General features: G+C 42.8%; 1 protein-coding gene across 2 annotated transcripts in view; it reads left to right on the top strand.

The window, feature by feature from the left end:
• Positions 1-20397, top strand: part of LOC124615533 (V-type proton ATPase 116 kDa subunit a1) — a 656071-nt gene that overhangs the window by 564814 nt on the left and 70860 nt on the right. For both annotated transcript variants that reach the window (XM_047143497.1, XM_047143496.1), the window contains exon 9: positions 6404-6616. In XM_047143497.1, coding sequence (XP_046999453.1) covers positions 6404-6616 — 213 coding nt within the window. The remainder of the gene's footprint in view (positions 1-6403; positions 6617-20397) is intronic.

The following is a 20397-nucleotide window of genomic DNA, read 5'->3' as shown; positions in this document are numbered from 1 at the left end:
ATCTGTTCTTCCTATTTTTTAGAAAATTAAATTTGTATACTCCAAAATGAAAATAACATATTTTGAATTTAACTTCAGTTGTAAATATCTACAACAAAATTTTAATATTAGTTATAAGATATTAAGAGTATTTGCTGTTTTGAGTGAACTGCTACACTAGTCCGTTGCATTCCAATGTTCATGCCTCACATCACAGAATGTGTGGGTTGGAAGCTTGTCCATATTTTTAAGGAGGGATAGGTGGCAATCTGTAGCTGAGTACAAAGCTGTTGCAGGCACAAATGTTTTGCAGGACACCATTCAGTGCATATTCTTGAACATAAGGCTTTGCGGTAGATAGCTCCTACATGTTGCTGTTGTATCCTGCCTACTCGTCAGGCAAATCGTATTAATTGAGTTTATTACAAAAGTAAATGATTACAATACTTAACTTTGTGATGTATAAATGTGATGCAAGCAAAGGGCGATAGATAAACTAACAATACTCTTCAGTATAGACGATGCTACATTGTAGAAGTGAAATGACTAGTCTTGATGCTATTCTTGAACTCGCTGCTGTAGAACTCATAGAATTGGCTAGTCTTCAACTCGGCTGCGGCCAGTCGGGTGCAGCACTAGCATTCTCTTTGCGTAGAGGGCGCTATCATCGTGTTATCATCCTAAAGAGAGGTCGGTCCACGTGCAGTTGGCTGACATCATCTTCACAGCCCTGTCTGCTCTAATGTTCCCAACTGGTGTGCCGGTGCTTGACTTTATGCTGAAACAGTTCCCATGCTGATTCAACAACATTGTCATTATGATTGCAGTGGGTGTGGGATCACCAAAATTTGATCATGGATCAATGGAACTGAGTTGCCTGGACAGATGAATCACATTTCTTGTTGTACCAGGTCAATAGTGGATTTGCTGTCATCCCAGGGAATGGCTGCTCGAAATATGCACCACATCACGAATACAGGTTGGTGGTGGCAGTGTTATCCTGTGGGGGATGTTCAACTGAGCATCCATCAAAGCTGTGATAGTAATCAAAGGCCCTATGACAGTTGTGCACTATGTGAACATTATTGCGGTTCACCTGCATTCCTTCATGTTTGTACTTCTGTGTTGGCAGTGGCATATTCTGGAGGATAACTATCCTGTCATAAGCCTAAAAATGCTAAAATGTTTTGAGGAGCATGGTGGTGAATGGTTGGTGATGTTTTGGTCACCAAGTTCTCCTGGTCTGAACCCAATGGAACACATCTGATACCAGCTGTACACTCTCAAACCACCAGCCCATAATTTAGCAGAATTTCATGACCTGTGCACAGACATCTGGTGCCACATACCTATGGAAACGTACCAAGGACTTCTCAGATCTGTGCCATGCAGAATTGCTGCTGTATTGTAAGGCGGACCACCTCACTATTAAGGAGGTGGGAATAATGTTCCGGACCGTCATCGTGTACTGACAGTGTTTTGGAACAATCAACAATGTCTAATGTTTTGCAGGTGTTTTTCAAACAGATATTAGCAGCATTTTCACCATAGATGACTTATTCTTTGGCAAGAGTTACCATCTTCCCTGAAGTTTCACTGCTACTCATAAAGAAATTTGAGGAATTGGATGATAGAATGCAGAGTGCACGTTCACAGCTAATTTACACTTGCAGTTTGCAGTTCACCACGATTTTCTTACAGTCAGGTAACAACTTCACAGTGGCTTCACAATGAAGCTTCTGTATGAAAATTTTGGGATAGAAACAATGGACAATAATGAGGAAAGGCAACCCCTCAACTATTACTGGCTGATGTGTGGTGCCGGCTGAAGTGGCCGTGCGGTTAAAGGCGCTGCAGTCTGGAACCGCGGGACCGCTACGGTCGCAGGTTCGAATCCTGCCTCGGGCATGGATGTTTGTGATGTCCTTAGGTTAGTTAGGTTTAAGTAGTTCTAAGTTCCAGGGGACTAATGACCTCAGCAGTTGAGTCCCATAGTGCTCAGAGCCATTTGAACCATTTTGATGTGTGGTAAACAAACACACGTAACAGTGCAGCAACATTCTATCTTTCGAACTAACGCTATTTTTCTAGTTCCAGCAAAGAAATTTCTTATGTCTACAGTAAAGGTAAGTGGTTTACAAAAGAATATAAGTATGAATATGTCAAATTAATACTAAACAATCAAAACTGAAAAAGTTGGAACAATTTAGCACGTTATGTATTAACACTTTGGGGACCAGCAGCTTAGAACAATACCAGCCCCAGGAAACTGGCCATTTATGTCATTACTTAAAGCATTATTGCTACTTATGAATGAATTCCACAATGCAAAATCCAGGATGGAATGTAACAATATTATGAAAAGGATAGTTGCTACTCACCATGCTGAGTCACAAATAGGCACAATAAAAAGACTGCAAGAAAATGAGCTTTTGGCCAACAGGGCTGCCATCAGAGATACGCAAGACTGCAGCCTCTGGCTTCTGAGGCCACACTGTGAGCAGATGTGCGTGACTGGAGATGAAGTGTAAGAAGTAGGGTGGGATGGGTGGAGGGAGATGGAGAGAGGGTAGGGGGTAGGGCAGTTAGGTGGAGTTAAGAGGTTAGGCGGGGAGGGGGGGGGGGGGTAGCAGAAAAGGCACCATCCTATGCCAACTTATTCATGGGCGATCTAGACACATAGAATCTCAGACCCCCCACTTGGTTCAGATTCATTGACGACATGATCATGATCTGGATTGAGAGAGAGCACACCCTATCTCTAATCGTCCAGAACCTCAACACCTTCTCCCCCATTCACTTTACCTGGTCCTACTCAACCCAACAAACCACCTTCCTCAGTGTTGACCTCCCCTCGAAAGATGGCTACATCAGTACCTCCGTCTGCATCAGACTTACCAACCACCAGTAATACTTCCAATTTGACAGCTGCCACCCATTCCATACCAAGAAGTCCCTTCCATATAGCCAAGCCATCTGTGACTATTGCATCTGTCGTGACAAGCAGTCCCTCTCAAAATACACTGAGGGTCTCATTGAGGCCTAAACAGACTTCCAACCTTCTACAAAAACAGGTCTTCCATGCCTTATCTCTCCAGTCACCCACCACCTCCCAGAGTCCCACCGTCTGGCCACAGTGAAGCATTCCCCTCATGACTTAGTGCCACTCAGGACTGAAGCAACTGAAACACATTCTCTATCAGGTTTTGGACTACCTCTCATTGTGCCCAGCAATGAGGAATGTCCTACCCACTATCCTTCCCACTCCTCCCACAGTGGGATTCCACCCACCAGACCTACACAATATCCTCATCCATCCTCGTACAACTCCTGCTCCCAACCCCTTGCCTCATATCCTTGTAATAGAACTAGATGCAAGACCTGTCCCATACATCTTCCCACCACCACCACCACCACCACCACCACCACCACCACCACCACCACCTACTCCAGTCCAGTCATAAGCATCACCTATCCCATCAAAGGCAGGGCTACCTGTGAAACCAGTCATGTGACCTAAAGCTAAGCTGCAACCACTGTGCTGCATTCAACTTGGGCATGACAAATAATGAACTGTCTGTCTGCATGAATCGGCACCGACAAACTGTGGCCAAGAAATAGCTGGACCACCCATTCCTGAGTATGTCTCCCAACACAATGTTCTTTATTTCAGTGACTGCTTCACCACCTGTGTCATCTGGATCCTACCCACCAACACTAGCTTTTCTGATCTGCCCATGTGGGAATTCCCCCTGCAATATAATCCTACATTCCCATAACCCTCCTGGCCTCAGCCTTCGTTTGTCTTTGTCCTTATCCTCTCACCCCTTTCCTGTTCCCATTCCAGCACTACCAATGCAACAATAATCTTTTTACTTCTCTCTATTTCAGCTACCCCCCCTTCCCCCCCCCCCCCTGCCTCCTTCTAACCTCCTAACTGCACCTAACTGCCCTACCCTCTCTCCACCTTGTCCCTGTATACTCCCATAAGCAGCACTTTAATTTGCCCCCACCCTTACCCTGCTATCCTCCCCCTCCCTGCCCAGCCTCCTCCTTACCCCCACCACCCGGTTCTCTCTCCCATCATGCACAGCTGCTTGCAGTGTAGCCTCAGCAGCCAGAGACTGTAGTCGTGTGTGTGTGTGTGTGTGTGTGTGTGTGTGTGTGTGTGTGTGTGATGAAGCCCTTGTTGGCTGAAAGATCATTTTCTGACAGCCTTTTTGTTGTGCTGAAAAAAGAAAAAAGTGGAAGGCAGTGAGTTAGTGATCGTCTACACACTGATATGAGAAAATCTGATTTATTTGAAGCTGACAAAGAGATGTGTTAATAGACTTATCTTGATGTGTATTGTTTCACTTGATAACATGGCAGAAAAGTCTTTCATTGTTTTTAGTGTTGTCAGAGTATGAATTTCTCTCTCTTTAAATCTTTGTATGTCCCTCCTTGTAGTAGATCGTCACATGGACTTCAGCTGTTCAGCATGAAATGAAAATTAAAACACCTGCATCAATATCTTTTGCATTTAATTAATTTATGCAACCAATTTTGGCACTTGTTACTCCATATTAAGGCTCCTGTGTAAAAACAATAATGAAAATCCAGACAAGATTACAGACATACTAGTAAAAGGATGATACAAAAATTGAGAGCAATAATATCCGAGCAAATTTACTGTAAATATTTGTCAACAGCCAAATTGTAGACGATGTTGCATCAGTGTTAGTGAAAAAAACTAAAATTTAAAACTAATGTTACTTACCGAAACAAATTACCACTAAACAAACATAATGCAAATATAATATGAAATCTAGATGAGTCCAGTAATTTGATACTCTGTCTGTAAATAGGTCACTTAATAGGAGGGACAGTCAATACATAATGTAACACATTTTTTTATGAATTTTATTCAGGATTCTAGTACACCATATCTCACTCGTTTGGCTACAAAACCCTGTTTTTCTGCCTAATCTCCGTTCACTGTGACAGCCTTACACCGCCTTACTGGGAGGGCCTGTATGCTCACATAACAACACTCTACTGGTCAACATTGGAGCCAACATCTTGCCACATTGGTAATCTCCACGTACTTCATCCCATAGAGTGCGTCCTTCATTGGGCCAAACAGATGTAAGCCGGAAGGTGCAAGAAATGGGCTTGTGAACAGTCCAGTGAAGTTTTGTGAGCTCCTCCTGGGTGCACTGACTTGTAAGAGGCTTTGTGTTGTCATGGAGAAAGAGAAGTTAGTTCGCATCTTTGTGATAATGAAGACATTGAAGTTTCAACATTGCAGGATTCACTGCTGTTTGCAGCTGGCTGGCACACAGGAGAGTGGACAGGTTTGCGCGACTTTATTGAAGTGATGACAGACACCTTGCCCAACAACTCACCATGCTTCTGTTCACTCCCAGGTCTCCCTAGACTTTCTGCAAGTGCCTATGAATATCTGCTATGCTATAGTTTTCCGCCAAAACAAACTCAATGGCAGCTCTTGGTTGGGATGCATCTCCATTACAGATGCCATTTTGAAGGCTCCATAGCATGCCACCACATATTGAAACTTCATGAGACTATAGGGGCTGAAGGGGGAATATTGCACATTGCCCCACATCAAATCCCGCATTTTTTGAACCAAAATAGGCAGAGATAAAAAATGTGTGGCATTACTTATTGAATGTCCCTTCATTGCAGATTCCTGAAGTAACCCCACAAATAAATAAAATCATAAATAAAGTAAATGAAAAAGACATGGCTGCAGGTGTTTTCATTTTTTATTTCATATCTCTGTTAATGTCCATTTAAATGATAGTATGCAGTAGACATGAAAACTAAATTTAGGATTCCTTTTAACAAATACAGCCCTGGCGTGTGAAAGTTTGTAGTTCATTATTTATGTTCCCTAATTGAAAGTGTGTCTTGTCTTGCTGATTATTCTATTTATTTTTAAAATGCTGCTTCTTCTTCTTCTTCTCCCCCATCAGTTATCACTGCAAAAACTTGCATAAGACAGGGCTTGTATTGAATCCTTTAGCAGTTTACATTCATGTGCTGAACATTCCCAATGCTCCCAGCTACTAAATGATTTAATATTAGTGATGGTACAAACTTGTATTACAAAGAACAACCAAATTGTTCAAATACTTGCTGATTATTTCAGATGATGATAGTGAAAGACAAAACACTATGTTTAGTTCATATTATGTTGCTTGAATTTTTAGGACAAATATTGATCTCAAGATCCCATAATGCCTGCTGTTAATTCTATTTGTCTATCCACTTTTTTTCCATTGAAATGCAAATATAGCATCCATGACCTGGTTAGGAAACATTATTATTAATTTGGTGTATTGATATCATCCTCTAGCCTAACTTTTGTTTTCTCTCCAATGTGTTGTCTTCTATCACCATATATTTATACAATTTTCAGGTTCTGAACCAGACACAGGATCACCGGCAACGAGTGTTAGTAGGTGTGGCCCGAGAATTAAACAACTGGATGGTAATGGTACGCAAAATGAAAGCTATCTACCATACTCTGAATAGTTTCAATATGGATGTAACAAACAAGTGTCTTATTGCGGAGTGCTGGGTACCTGTGAGTGACCTCCCGAAGCTGAGAAAAGCACTTCAAGATGGTTCAGTAAGTACTGAAATGCTATACACTGTTACTAAGTAATGTATGTAGTGCTATAAAGCCCTTTTGTATGATGGCTTACATCAGATGTTTCCTGGTGTTACAGACTGCAGTCAGAGAATACTTATGACTACATAAATAATAGTTGCCTTTTGTATTATGCACCTAAAATTCAAAACTCCAAGGAACTAAAATTTAGAACATCATTGTGTACAAAATGAATACACTCAGTAACACAAATGCTGTTCAGTTCTCTGATGATAATAGCAGTGAGCCAGATGAATTTAAATTAAAGTCATTTGTCGTGAAATTCAATAAATTCTTGCTAATGGTAGCTGAAAAAACTGGGACAAAAAATGCGCTAGCAAAAGTAGAGTCTAGACTTATTTAGTCAGGCATTATATACTCTACAAACATACTGCATTATTATGAAATCAACTGTTAAAAAGATCACTAAAACCATTTGCTCAATGGAAGACTGTAACTATTCTGGAGATGGTGGTGCTAAAATTATATCAAAAGGTAAATTTACTTCGAGAAAAGCATTTAGTTTTGTTATTTGCTTGTGCAGTGCACTGTAATTGGCATCTCTGGCTAAGAAGGGGACTGAGTTGGTTTAACTATTGAGACCCTTTCACGTGGGAGGCCATACGTAAAGATGCAGTGAGCTGAAGCAATTTGCTTTACGTTGAACCTTATGCATATAGATGTCACTGTTGGAGATGTTGCAGATGTTTCCTAGAACAACTATTGAAATGAAACTTAGAGCCCTTTCCTATCTGTTCTTTGCAGGTTTCTCACTGAATCAGTCCTTTGAGCAGTTCTTGTAGCATAGTCTGATTCTTTCAAAGATGCCAACTGGCTTCTCATGTTGCTCTAAGTGGAGGTGTGGGTAGCTAACCTACTGTAAAAAAAATCCCAGGATGCCACTACAGTACATTTATAGACAAAGAACTTAAAATAGTTAATAACCACGCTGCTAACCAGATATAACATTGAATTCACATAAAAGAGAGAGAATGGATTGCACAGAGATGAGGTCTGAATGGCATACTAATGCCAGTTGACTAGCTTGGGATGCAACAGAAATCTTTATTCCACCTCATATAACTTTGGAACTCTTTGGACATTCTCGAGAAATTAATTATTGTCTTTTATATTCTGATATAAGTACTTTACTGAATGTTGGTATGATAGTAGCAAAGCCTTAATAATGTTTAGGGTCACATTAGCATTTAATCTGCTGAATGTGGCTTTTAATAATTAATATTATAGTGAAAAGTCTTACCTTCATGGCTAAATGTTGGTAGCTCCCCAGCATTCAGAATCTCCGAGAAGGATTCAATCTCCTGCTTTATTCATTGTTTCTCGTACCACCGATAGTCTTCAGTGCCATATGGTGTAACCAGTGCCAATGTCGTGTCTTCCATGTGTGGGAATGTTTTGTTACGCATAGCTATAACATTCTACAGTGCTGCTTAGGAAATGCACTTGCAAATGTTGTATGTTGTTAACTGCAGCGTCCCAGTATAGTGTTAAAACAGCAAATAAAATTGTTGTCCAAACAAATGGAATGTCACAACTTCCCCAGATTTCTCGCTGTAAGCCAAAGCTGATCATTCACCTTCCCTTTTACCAGCCTTCTATGCTTGTTCCATTTCATGTCACTTTGCAACATAACACCTGAATATGTAATCAACATATCAATGTCAGGCAATACACCACTAATACAGCATTTAAACGTTGCAGGATTGTTTTTCCTACACATCTGCATTAACTTACATTTTTCTACATTCAAAGCAAGCGGAGCATTTTCCCTTGCATCATAGACTGCTTTTCACCTATTTGTCAGAAGATTTATGTATATAGAAAACAAAAGTGATCCTATTACATTTCCTTGGGGCACTTCTCATGGTAACCTTGTCTTTGGTGAACACTCACCTTCAATGATAATCCACTGGAGTTGATTGTCTTCAAGCCACTTACCTATCTGGAATCCTATTGTCAGACCATTGTAAAATGTCTCTGTTGGGGCATCATGTTGTATTCTTTGGGGAAATCTGGGAATATGGAATCTGCCTGTTGCTCTTCATCCATGGTTCGCAGGACATCATGAGAGAAATGGGCAGGCGGACGTTTGCACAAGTGATGATTTCTAATTCCGCGCTGATTTGTGGACGGAAGCTTTTCTGTCTCAAGGAAGTTTACTGTATCTGAACTTTAGAATATGTTCAAGAATTCTGCAGTGAACTGATGTTAATGACACAGGTATGTAATTTTGCACGTCTGTTCTTTTGCCATTATTACATACATTAGCTGAATGAGAACGTTGTATGAATTTGTTGCCATTCAAGACGATCAAGTTCTTTTTTGAGGGGATCACAGATAGCAGCAGGAATAGGGCTAGCTTGATAGAACTTGGGTGTTGCCATGGATCTATGTGTTATATGTACAGTATAGTATAGTCCTTTGCACAACAAAATCAAGCATTGAAGAGAGAAAAAAGTCATTGTATGGCTCCTGTAAAGTGTCTGTTGGAATGCATTCTGAAGTATTCTGGACTTTTTTGTCAATTGGGATACCAGAGGCTTCAAAAGAGTCTAAGCCAAAAATGTTCTGTGCTCGGGCAGAGGAAACAACCAAGAAGGAAAGATACTTTTTTGACATTGTGACAGATTTGCAACCTCCCTTGACTGAGGTATTTTACTCACTACAACAATGAATATGCTGTGCAGTAGGTCCGATGAACAGCAGACCCTAATTGTTGTATATAAGCTCACTTATTATTGAGACAGTAGCACTGATGTCAAGCTGAAATTGATTTGTAGTCCTATTAATGGTAACCTGGGGGAGTATCTGCTTCGGTTTTTCTGTGAATAGTTGGGACCAATAGACCACATTCTCAAAGTCTGCTACTGGTGTCATTTGATATGGTTTGGAGGTGAGGGTCACTGACTCAGCCATTGTCAACTTTCTCAACGTTGGAGCTGATACTGCTCTTGCAAGTAGCTCCTGATTGGTGCCCTGGTTACAGGAAACAGAGCTTTGGTTTTCTTCTTTCTGTGAATGTATCAAGCTGCATGAATACCTTATTCAGATGTTTATGCTGCAATATACATGACTGTTCCTAGTGGGTGAGAGGTAGCTACGGCAGCAGCAACAATCGCTGTGTTAGTGGCCAAGGTTTGCGACAACAAATATCAGTTGTGTTTTGGTTTTGCCTTTGTGATCACATTGCTTGCCCCAGAAATGGTACTGGGCATAGAATGGCAACATGGAAAACCTGTTCAGTGTACTGTGGAGGAAATGAATCACACAATGAAGTTTGAATTGCACAATGAAGTTTGAATTGCACAATGAAGTTTGAATTGCACGATGCAGTTTGACTGCGCACGATGGAGTTTGACTGCGCACGATGGAGTTTGACTGCGCACGATGGGGTTTGACTGCGCACGATGGGGTTTGACTGCGCACGATGGGGTTTGACTGCGCACGATGGGGTTTGACTGCGCACGATGGGGTTTGACTGCGCACGATGGGGTTTGACTGCGCACGATGGGGTTTGACTGCGCACGATGGGGTTTGACTGCGCACGATGGGGTTTGACTGCGCACGATGGGGTTTGACTGCGCACGATGGGGTTTGACTGCGCACGATGGGGTTTGACTGCGCACGATGGGGTTTGACTGCGCACGATGGGGTTTGACTGCGCACGATGGGGTTTGACTGCGCACGATGGGGTTTGACTGCGCACGATGGGGTTTGACTGCGCACGATGGGGTTTGACTGCGCACGATGGGGTTTGACTGCGCACGATGGGGTTTGACTGCGCACGATGGGGTTTGACTGCGCACGATGGGGTTTGACTGCGCACGATGGGGTTTGACTGCGCACGATGGGGTTTGACTGCGCACGATGGGGTTTGACTGCGCACGATGGGGTTTGACTGCGCACGATGGGGTTTGACTGCGCACGATGGGGTTTGACTGCGCACGATGGGGTTTGACTGCGCACGATGGGGTTTGACTGCGCACGATGGGGTTTGACTGCGCACGATGGGGTTTGACTGCGCACGATGGGGTTTGACTGCGCACGATGGGGTTTGACTGCGCACGATGGGGTTTGACTGCGCACGATGGGGTTTGACTGCGCACGATGGGGTTTGACTGCGCACGATGGGGTTTGACTGCGCACGATGGAGTTTGACTGCGCACGATGAAGTTTGACTGCGCACGATGAAGTTTGTGCTCTCCATGCAGAAAAGTCTCTTTTAACAGAACACAGTGCTATATGATTCTCCACATCTACATCTACATTTATACTCCGCGAGCCACCTTACGGTGTGTGGCGGAGGGTACTTATTGTACCACTATCTGATCCCCCCTTCCCTGTTCCATTCACGAATTGTGCGTGGGAAGAACGACTGCTTGTAAGTCTCCGTATTTGCTCTAATTTCTCGGATCTTTTCGTTGTGATCATTACGCGAGATATATGTGGGCGGTAGTAATATGTTGCCCATCTCTTCCCGGAATGTGCTCTCTCGTAATTTCGATAATAAACCTCTCCGTATTGCGTAACGCCTTTCTTGAAGTGTCCGCCACTGGAGCTTGTTCAGCATCTCCGTAACGCTCTCGCGCTGACTAAATGTCCCCATGACGAATCGCGCTGCTTTTCGCTGGATCATGTCTATCTCTTCTATTAATCCAACCTGGTAAGGGTCCCATACTGATGAGCAATACTCAAGAATCGGACGAACAAGCGTTTTGTAAGCTACTTCTTTCGTCGATGAGTCACATTTTCTTAGAATTCTTCCTATGAATCTCAACCTGGCGCCTGCTTTTCCCACTATTTGTTTTATGTGATCATTCCACTTCAGATCGCTCCGGATAGTAACTCCTAAGTATTTTACGGTCGTTACCGCTTCCAATGATTTACCACCTATGGCATAATCGTACTGGAATGGATTTCTGCCCCTATGTATGCGCATTATATTACATTTATCTACGTTTAGGGAAAGCTGCCAGCTGTCGCACCATGCATTAATCCTCTGCAGGTCCTCTTGGAGTACGTACGAGTCTTCTGATGTTGCTACTTTCTTGTAGACAACCGTGTCATCTGCAAGTAGCCTCACGGAGCTACCGATGTTGTCAACTAAGTCATTTATGTATATTGTAAACAATAAAGGTCCTATCACGCTTCCCTGCGGTACTCCCAAAATTACCTCTACATCTGCAGATTTTGAACCGTTAAGAATGACATGTTGTGTTCTTTCTTCTAGGAAATCCTGAATCCAATCACAAACCTGGTCCGATATTCCGTAAGCTCGTATTTTTTTCACTAAACGTAAGTGCGGAACTGGAATTCCTGAAGTCCAGGAATACGGCATCAATCTGCTCGCCAGTGTCTACGGCACTGTGAATTTCTTGGGCAAATAGGGCGAGCTGAGTTTCACATGATCTCTGTTTGCGGAATCCATGTTGGTTATGATGAAGGAGATTTGTATTATCTAAGAACGTCATAATACGAGAACACAAAACATGTTCCATTATTCTACAACAGATTGACGTAAGCGAAATAGGCCTATAATTATTCGCATCTGATTTATGACCCTTCTTGAAAATGGGAACGACCTGCGCTTTCTTCCAGTCGCTAGGTACTTTACATTCTTCCAGCGATCTACGATAAATTGCTGATAGAAAGGGGGCAAGTTCTTTAGCATAATCACTGTAGAATCTTAAGGGTATCTCGTCTGGTCCGGATGCTTTTCCGCTACTAAGTGATAGCAGTTGTTTTTCAATTCCGATATCGTTTATTTCAATATTTTCCATTTTGGCGTCCGTGCGACAGCTGAAGTCAGGGACCGTGTTACGATTTTCCGCAGTGAAACAGTTTCGGAACACTGAATTCAGTATTTCTGCCTTTCTTCGGTCGTCCTCTGTTTCGGTGCCATCGTGGTCAACGAGTGATTTAGATCCGCTTACCGATTTTACATATGACCAAAACTTTTTAGGGTTCTTGTTTAGATTGTTTGCCAATGTTTTATGTTCGAATTCGTTGAATGCTTCTCTCATTGCTCTCTTTACGCTCTTTTTCGCTTCGTTCAGCTTTTCCTTATCAGCTATGATTCGACTACTCTTAAACCTATGATGAGGCTTTCTTTGTTTCCGTAGTACCTTTCGTACATGATTGTTATACCACGGTGGATCTTTCCCCTCGCTTTGGACCTTAGTCGGTACGAACTTATCTAAGGCGTACTGGACGATGTTTCTGAATTTTTTCCATTTTTGTTCCACATCCTCTTCCTCAGAAATGAACGTTTGATGGTGGTCACTCAGATATTCTGCAATTTGTGCCCTATCACTCTTGTTAAGCAAATATATTTTCCTTCCTTTCTTGGCATTTCTTATTACACTTGTAGTCATTGATGCAACCACTGACTTATGATCACTGATACCCTCTTCTACATTCACGGAGTCGAAAAGTTCCGGTCTATTTGTTGCTATGAGGTCTAAAACGTTAGCTTCACGAGTTGGTTCTCTAACTATCTGCTCGAAGTAATTCTCGGACAAGGCAGTCAGGATAATGTCACAAGAGTCTCTGTCCCTGGCTCCAGTTCTGATTGTGTGACTATCCCATTCTATACCTGGTAGATTGAAGTCTCCCCCTATTACAATAGTATGATCACGAAACTTCTTCACGACGTTCTGCAGGTTCTCTCTGAGGCGCTCAACTACTACGGTTGCTGATGCAGGTGGTCTATAGAAGCATCCGACTATCATATCTGACCCACCTTTGATACTTAACTTAACCCAGATTATTTCACATTCGCATTCGCTAATAACTTCACTGGATATTATTGAATTCTTTACTGCTATAAATACTCCTCCACCATTGGCGTTTATCCTATCCTTGCGGTATATATTCCATTCTGTGTCTAGGATTTCGTTACTGTTCACTTCTGGTTTTAACCAACTTTCCGTTCCTAATACTATATGCGCACTATTTCCTTCAATAAGAGATACTAATTCAGGAACCTTGCCCTGGATACTCCTGCAGTTTACCAATATTACGTTAACTTTTCCTGTTTTTGGTCTCTGAGGACGGACGTTCTTTATCAACGATGATGATGTCCTCTCTGGTAAGCCGTCAGGTATTTTATCGTTTCGCCCAAGGGGGGGTCCCTCTAACCTAAAAAACCCCCGTGTGCACGCCACACGTACTCTGCTACCCTAGTAGCTGCTTCCGGTGTGTAGTGCACGCCTGACCTGTCTAGGGGGGCCCTACAGTTCTCCACCCAATAACGGAGGTCGATGAATTTGCAACCATTATAGTCGCAGAGTCGTCTGAGCCTCTGGTTTAGACCCTCCACACGGCTCCAAACCAGAGGACCGCAATCGACTCTGGGCACTATGGTGCAGATATTAAGCTCAGCTTGCACTCCGCGTGCGATGCTGGTTGTCTTCACCAAATCAGCCAGCCGCCGGAAGGAACCAAGGATGGCCTCAGAACCCAAGCGGCAGGCGTCATTCGTTCCGACATGTGCTACTATCTGCAGCCGGTCACACCCAGTGCGTTCAATAGCTGCCGGAAGGGCCTCCTCCACATTACGGACGAGACCCCCCGGCAAGCACACCGAGTGCACACTGGCATTCTTCCCCGATCTACCCGCTATTTTCCTGAGGGGCTCCATAACCCGCCTAACGTTGGAGCTCCCTATAACTAATAGGCCCGCCCTCTGTGACTGTCGGGACCTTGCCGGAGAATCGGCCACTGGCCCAACAGGCGAGGCATCCTGTGGTGGCTCGGAAACGATGTCATCACCACTAGGAAGCACCCCGTACCTGTTGGAAAGGGGTAAGGCAGCTGCCACGCGGCCAGATCCCACCTTCGCCTTTCGGCCAGGCACGCGCGAGCCCACCACTGTCCGCCATTCACCCTGGAGTGATGGCTGACCGGTAAGATGCTCACTGCCGGAAGACGCAGCGACATCAGGGGTTCCATGTGATTCCAAGGCCACCGAAGTAGGCATAGGTCTCACCACAGTTGCCCCAACGCCACTACGAGCCGACGCCTGCGCCTCGAGCTCGATGAGCCTAACAGACAAAGCCTCCACCTGCCCCCGAAGAGTGGCCAATTCTCCTTGCGTCCGCTCACAACAACTACAGTCCCTACACATGACTATGTTTACCCTACTCTATACGGTGACAAATTCCCAAGATAATCTTCTGATGAGCTACTCTGATAATCAAGAAACACTCACTGAAATACGAGACGCGAAAACTACGTTAGGTTTTCCCAGAAAAACTATTTAAAAGCTAAGCGCAGCAAATAAGTACAAAAACGCTACGTAAAGTTTTATCAAGAACTGTTAGTTACTATGCAGAGCAGATAAACACAAATAGAATCCCTTCCTTAGTGGAAGGTCGTAAACAAAATGCAAAATAAACGCTTTATACAAACAGTACTCGCTGCTGCTGGTGCTCTCGCTCTGGCTGATGAACTCAACGAATTCCAGCCATACAAGGATCCGAGTGGGTAGCAATCATTGTCCGAAGACTGCTACGTCAGCTTTGATACCAAATGCAGAGGATACAGCATTTTTTTAAAGTAATCAGTCTTCTGGCTGGTTTAATGTGTGGCCCGCAACAAACTTCTTTCCTGTACCGACCTCTTCATCTCAGACTAGCACTTGCAACTTAACACCCACAATTATTTGCTGGATGTATTCCAGTCTTCTCTTCCTCTACAACTTTTCAATTTTTACCTTCTACAGCTATAGTACCATGAAATTTATTCCTTGATGTCATCTACATCTATGTGACTACTCTGCTATTCCCAGTAAAGTGCCTGGGAGAGGGTTCAATGAACCACCTTAAAGCTGTCTCTCTACCGTTCGACTCTTGAACGGCATGCGGGAAAAACGAGCGCTTAAATTTTTCTGTGTGAGCCCCGATATCTCTTATTTTATCATGATCATCATTTTTCCCTATGTAGGTGGGTGCCAACAGAATGTCTTTGTAACCAGAGGAGAAACCTGGTGGTTGAAATTTCATGAGAAGATCCTGTCGCGATGAAAAACGCCTTTGTTTTAATGACTGCCACTCCAATTCACATGTCATGCCTGTGGCACTATCTCTCCTATTTTGTGATAATACAAAATGAGCTGCCCTTTTTCGAACTTTTTCGATGTCATCTGTCATGCCCACCTGCTGGGGATCCCATACCGCAAAGCAATACTCCAGAATAGGGCGGACCAGTGTGGTGTAAGAAGTCCTTTTAGTAAATCTGTTGCGCCTTCTAAATGTTCTGCCAATGAATTGCAGTCTTTGGTTTGCTCTTCCCACAATGTTATCTATGTGATCGTTTCAATTCAGGTTATTTGTAATTTTAATCCCTAAGTGTTTAGTCGAATTTACAGCCTTCAGAATTGTGTGACTTACTGTGTAATCAAAATTGAGTGGATTTATTTTAGTACTCATGTGAATAACTTCACACTTTTCTTTATTCAGGGTCAGTTTCCACTTTTCACACCATACAGATATCTTACCTAAATCATTTTGCAATTCGTCTTGGTTATCTGATCATGATTTTTTTTTTTCATCAGTCTACTGACTGGTTTGATGCGGCCGGCCACGAATTCCTTTCCTGTGCTAACCTCTTCATCTCAGAGTAGCACTTGCAACCTACGTCCTCAATTATTTGCTTGACGTATTCCAATCTCTGTCTTCCTCTACAGTTTTTGCCCTCTACAGCTCCCTCTAGTACCATGGAAGTCATTCCCTCATGTCTTAGCAGATGTCCTATCATCCTGTCCCTTCTCCTTATCAGTGTTTTCCACATATTCCTTTCCTCTCCGATTCTGCGTAGAACCTCCTCATTCCTTACCTTATCAGTCCACCTAATTTTCAACATTTGTCTATAGCACCACATCTCAAATGCTTCGATTTTCTTCTGTTCCGGTTTTCCCACAGTCCATGTTTCACTACCATACAATGCTGTACTCCAGACGTACATCCTCAGAAATTTCTTCCTCAAATTAAGGCCGGTATTTGATATTAGTAGACTTCTCGTGGCCAGAAATGCCTTTTTTGCCATAGCGAGTCTGCTTTTGATGTCCTCCTTGCTCCGTCTGTCATTGGTTATTTTACTGCCTAGGTAGCAGAATTCCTTAACCTCATTGACTTCGTGACCATCAATCCTGATGTTAAGTTTCTCGCTGTTCTCATTTCTACTACTTCTCATTACCTCCGTCTTTCTCCGATTTACTCTCAAACCATACTGTGTACTCATTAGACTGTTCATCCCGTTCAGCAAATCATTTAATTCTTCTTCACTTTCACTCAGGATAGCAATGCCATCAGCGAATCGTATCATTGATATCCTTTCACCTTGTATTTTAATTCCACTCCTGAACCTTTCTTTTATTTCCATCATTGCTTCCTCGATGTACAGATTGAAGAGTAGGGGTGAAAGGCTACAGCCTTGTCTTACACCCTTCTTAATACGAGCACTTCATTCTTGATCATCGACTCTTATTATCCCCTCTCGGTTGTTGTACATATTGTATATGACCCGTCTCTCCCTATAGCTTACCCCTACTTTTTTCAGAATCTCGAACAGCCTGCACCATTTTATATTGTCGAACGCTTTTTCCAGGTCGACAAATCCTATGAAAGTGTCTTGATTTTTCTTTAGCCTTGCTTCCATCATTAGCCGTAACGTCAGAATTGCCTCTCTCGTCCCTTTACTTTTCCTAAAGCCAAACTGATCGTCACCTAGCGTATTCTCAATTTTCTTTTCCATTCTTCTGCATATTATTCTTGTAAGCAGCTTCGATGCATGAGCTGTTAAGCTGATTGTGCGTTAATTCTCGCACTTGTCAGCTCTTGCCGTCTTTGGAATTGTGTGGATGATGCTTTGCCAAAAGTCAGATGGTATGTTGCCAGACTCATATATTCTACACATCAACGTGAATAGTCGTTTTGTTGCCACTTCCCCCAATGATTTTAGAAATTCTTATGGAATGTTATCTATCCCTTCTGCCTTATTTGACCATAAGTCCTCCAAAGCTCTTTTAAATTCCGATTCTAATACTGGATCCCGTATCTCTTCTAAATCGACTCCTGTTTCTTCTTCTATCACATCAGACAAATCTTCACCCTCATAGTGGCTTTCAATGTATTCTTTCCACCTATCTGCTCTCTCCTCTGCATTTAACAGTGGAATTCCCGTTGCACTCTTAATGCTACCACCGTTGCTTTTAATGTCACCAAAGGTTGTTTTGACTTTCCTGTATGCTGAGTCTGTCCTTCCGACAATCATATCTTTTTCGATGTCTTCACATTTTTCCTGCAGACATTTCGTCTTAGCTTCCCTGCACTTCCTATTTATTTCATTCCTCAGCGACTTGTATTTCTGTATTCCTGATTTTCCCGGAACATGTTTGTACTTCCTCCTTTCATCAATCAACTGAAGTATTTCTTCTGTTACCCATGGTTTCTTCGCAGCTACCTTCTTTGTACCTATGTTTTCCTTCCCAACTTCTGTGATGGCCCTTTTTAGAGATGTTCATTCCTCTTCAACTGTACTGCCTACTGCGCTATTCCTTATTGCTGTATCTATAGCGTTAGAGAACTTCAAACGTATCTCGTCATTCCTTAGTACTTCCGTATCCCACTTCTTTGCGTATTGATTCTTCCTGACTAATGTCTTGAACTTCAGCCTACTCCTCATCACTACTATATTGTGATCTGAGTCTATATCTGGGTATGCATTACAATCCAGTATCTGATTTCGGAACCTCTGTCTGACTATGATGTAATGTAATTGAAATCTTCCCATATCTCCCGGCCTTTTCCAAATATACCCCCTCCTCTTGTGATTCTTGAACAGGGTATTCGCTATTACTAGCTGAAACTTGTTACAGAACTCAATTAGTCTTTCTCCTCTTTCATTCCTTGTCCCAAGCCCATACTCTCCTGTAACCTTTTCTGCTACTCCTTCCCCTACAACTGCATTCCAGTCGCCCATGACTATTAGATTTTCGTCCCCCTTTACATACTGCATTACCGTTTCAATATCCTCATACACTTTCTCTATCTGTTCATCTTCAGCTTGCGACGTCGGCATGTATACCTGAACTATCGTTGTCGGTGTTGGTCTGCTGTCGATTCTGATTAGAATAACCCGGTCACTGAACTGTTCACAGTAACACACCCTCTGCCCTACCTTTCCTATTCATAACGAATCCTACACCTGTTATACCATTTTCTGCTGCTGTTGATATTACCCGATACTCATCTGACCAGAAATCCTTGTCTTCCTTCCACTTCACTTCACTGACCCCTACTATATCTAGATTGAGCCTTTGCATTTCCCTTTTCAGATTTTCTAGTTTCCCTACCACGTTCAAGCTTCTGACATTCCATGCCCCGACTCGTAGAACATTATCCTTTCGTTGATTATTCAATCTTTTTCTCATGGTAACCTCCCCCTTGGCAGTCCCCTCCCGGAGATCCGAATGGGGGACTATTCCGGAATCTTTTGCCAATGGAGAGATCATCATGACACGTCTTCAATTACAGGCCACATGTCCTGTGGATACACGTTACGTGTGTTTAATGCAGTGGTTTCCATTGCCTTCTGCATCCTCATGTCGTTGATCATTGCTGATTCTTCCGCCTTTAGGGGCAATTTCCCACCCCTAGGACGAGAATGTTCCCTAAACCTCTATCCGCTCCTCTGCCCTCTTTTACAAGGCCGTTGGCAGAAAGAGGCTGACTTCTTATGCCGGAAGTCTTCGGCCGCCAGTGCTGATTATTTATCAAAATTTAGGCAGTGGCGGGGATCAAACCCAGGACCGAAGACGTTTTGATTATGAATCAAAGACGCTACCCCTAGACCACAGCATCATCTGCAGTCAGTCCAAGACGGCTACTCAGATTGTCTCCTATGTCATTAATATAGATCAGGAACAATAGAGTCCCCATAACACTTCCTTGGGGAACGCCGGATATTACTTCTGTTTTACTCAATGACTTTCTTATTACTACGAACTGCAACCTTTCTGACAGGAAATCACGAATCCAGTCACACAACTGAGATGATATTCCATAGGTACGCAGTTTGGTTAGAAGACACTTTTGAGGAATGGTGTTGAAAGCCTTCTGGAAATCTAAAAATATGGAATCAATTTCACATTAATTGTTGATAGCACTCATTACTTGTGAATATAAAGAGCTAGCTGTGGTTTGCAAGAACAGTGTTTTCTGAATCTGTGCTGGCTATGTGCCAATAAATCATTTTCTTCAAGGTACTTCAAAATGTTCGAATACAGTATATGTTCCAAAACCCTACTGCAAATTGACATTAGTGGTATGGGCCTGTAATTCAGTGGATTGCTGCTACCTCCCTTTTTGGGTAATGGTGTGACTTGAGCAATTTTCCAGTCTTTAGGTATGGATCATTCTGTGAGCGAGCGATTCTATATAATTGCTAAATATGGAGCCACTGTATCAGCACACTGAGAGTAACCTGACTGCTATACTGTCTGGACTGGAGGCCTTGGCTTTATTAAGTGATTTAAGCTGTTTTGCAACACCAAGGATATCTACTTCTATGTTTGTCATTGTGGCAGTTGTTCTTGATTTTAATTGAGGAATATTTACTTCATCTTCTTTGGTGAAGGAGTTTTGAAAAACCGTGTTTAATAACTCTGCTTTAGTGGCACTGTCTTCAGTGAGTTCACTGTTGTTATCGCACAGTGAAGATATTGATTACATCTTGCC

This window comes from Schistocerca americana, chromosome 5 (assembly GCF_021461395.2).
Source record: "Schistocerca americana isolate TAMUIC-IGC-003095 chromosome 5, iqSchAmer2.1, whole genome shotgun sequence".
NCBI classification, from domain to species: domain Eukaryota; kingdom Metazoa; phylum Arthropoda; class Insecta; order Orthoptera; family Acrididae; genus Schistocerca; species Schistocerca americana.
The sequence above is the reverse complement of the archived record's forward strand: the minus strand, read 5'-3'. Positions and strand labels throughout refer to the sequence as shown.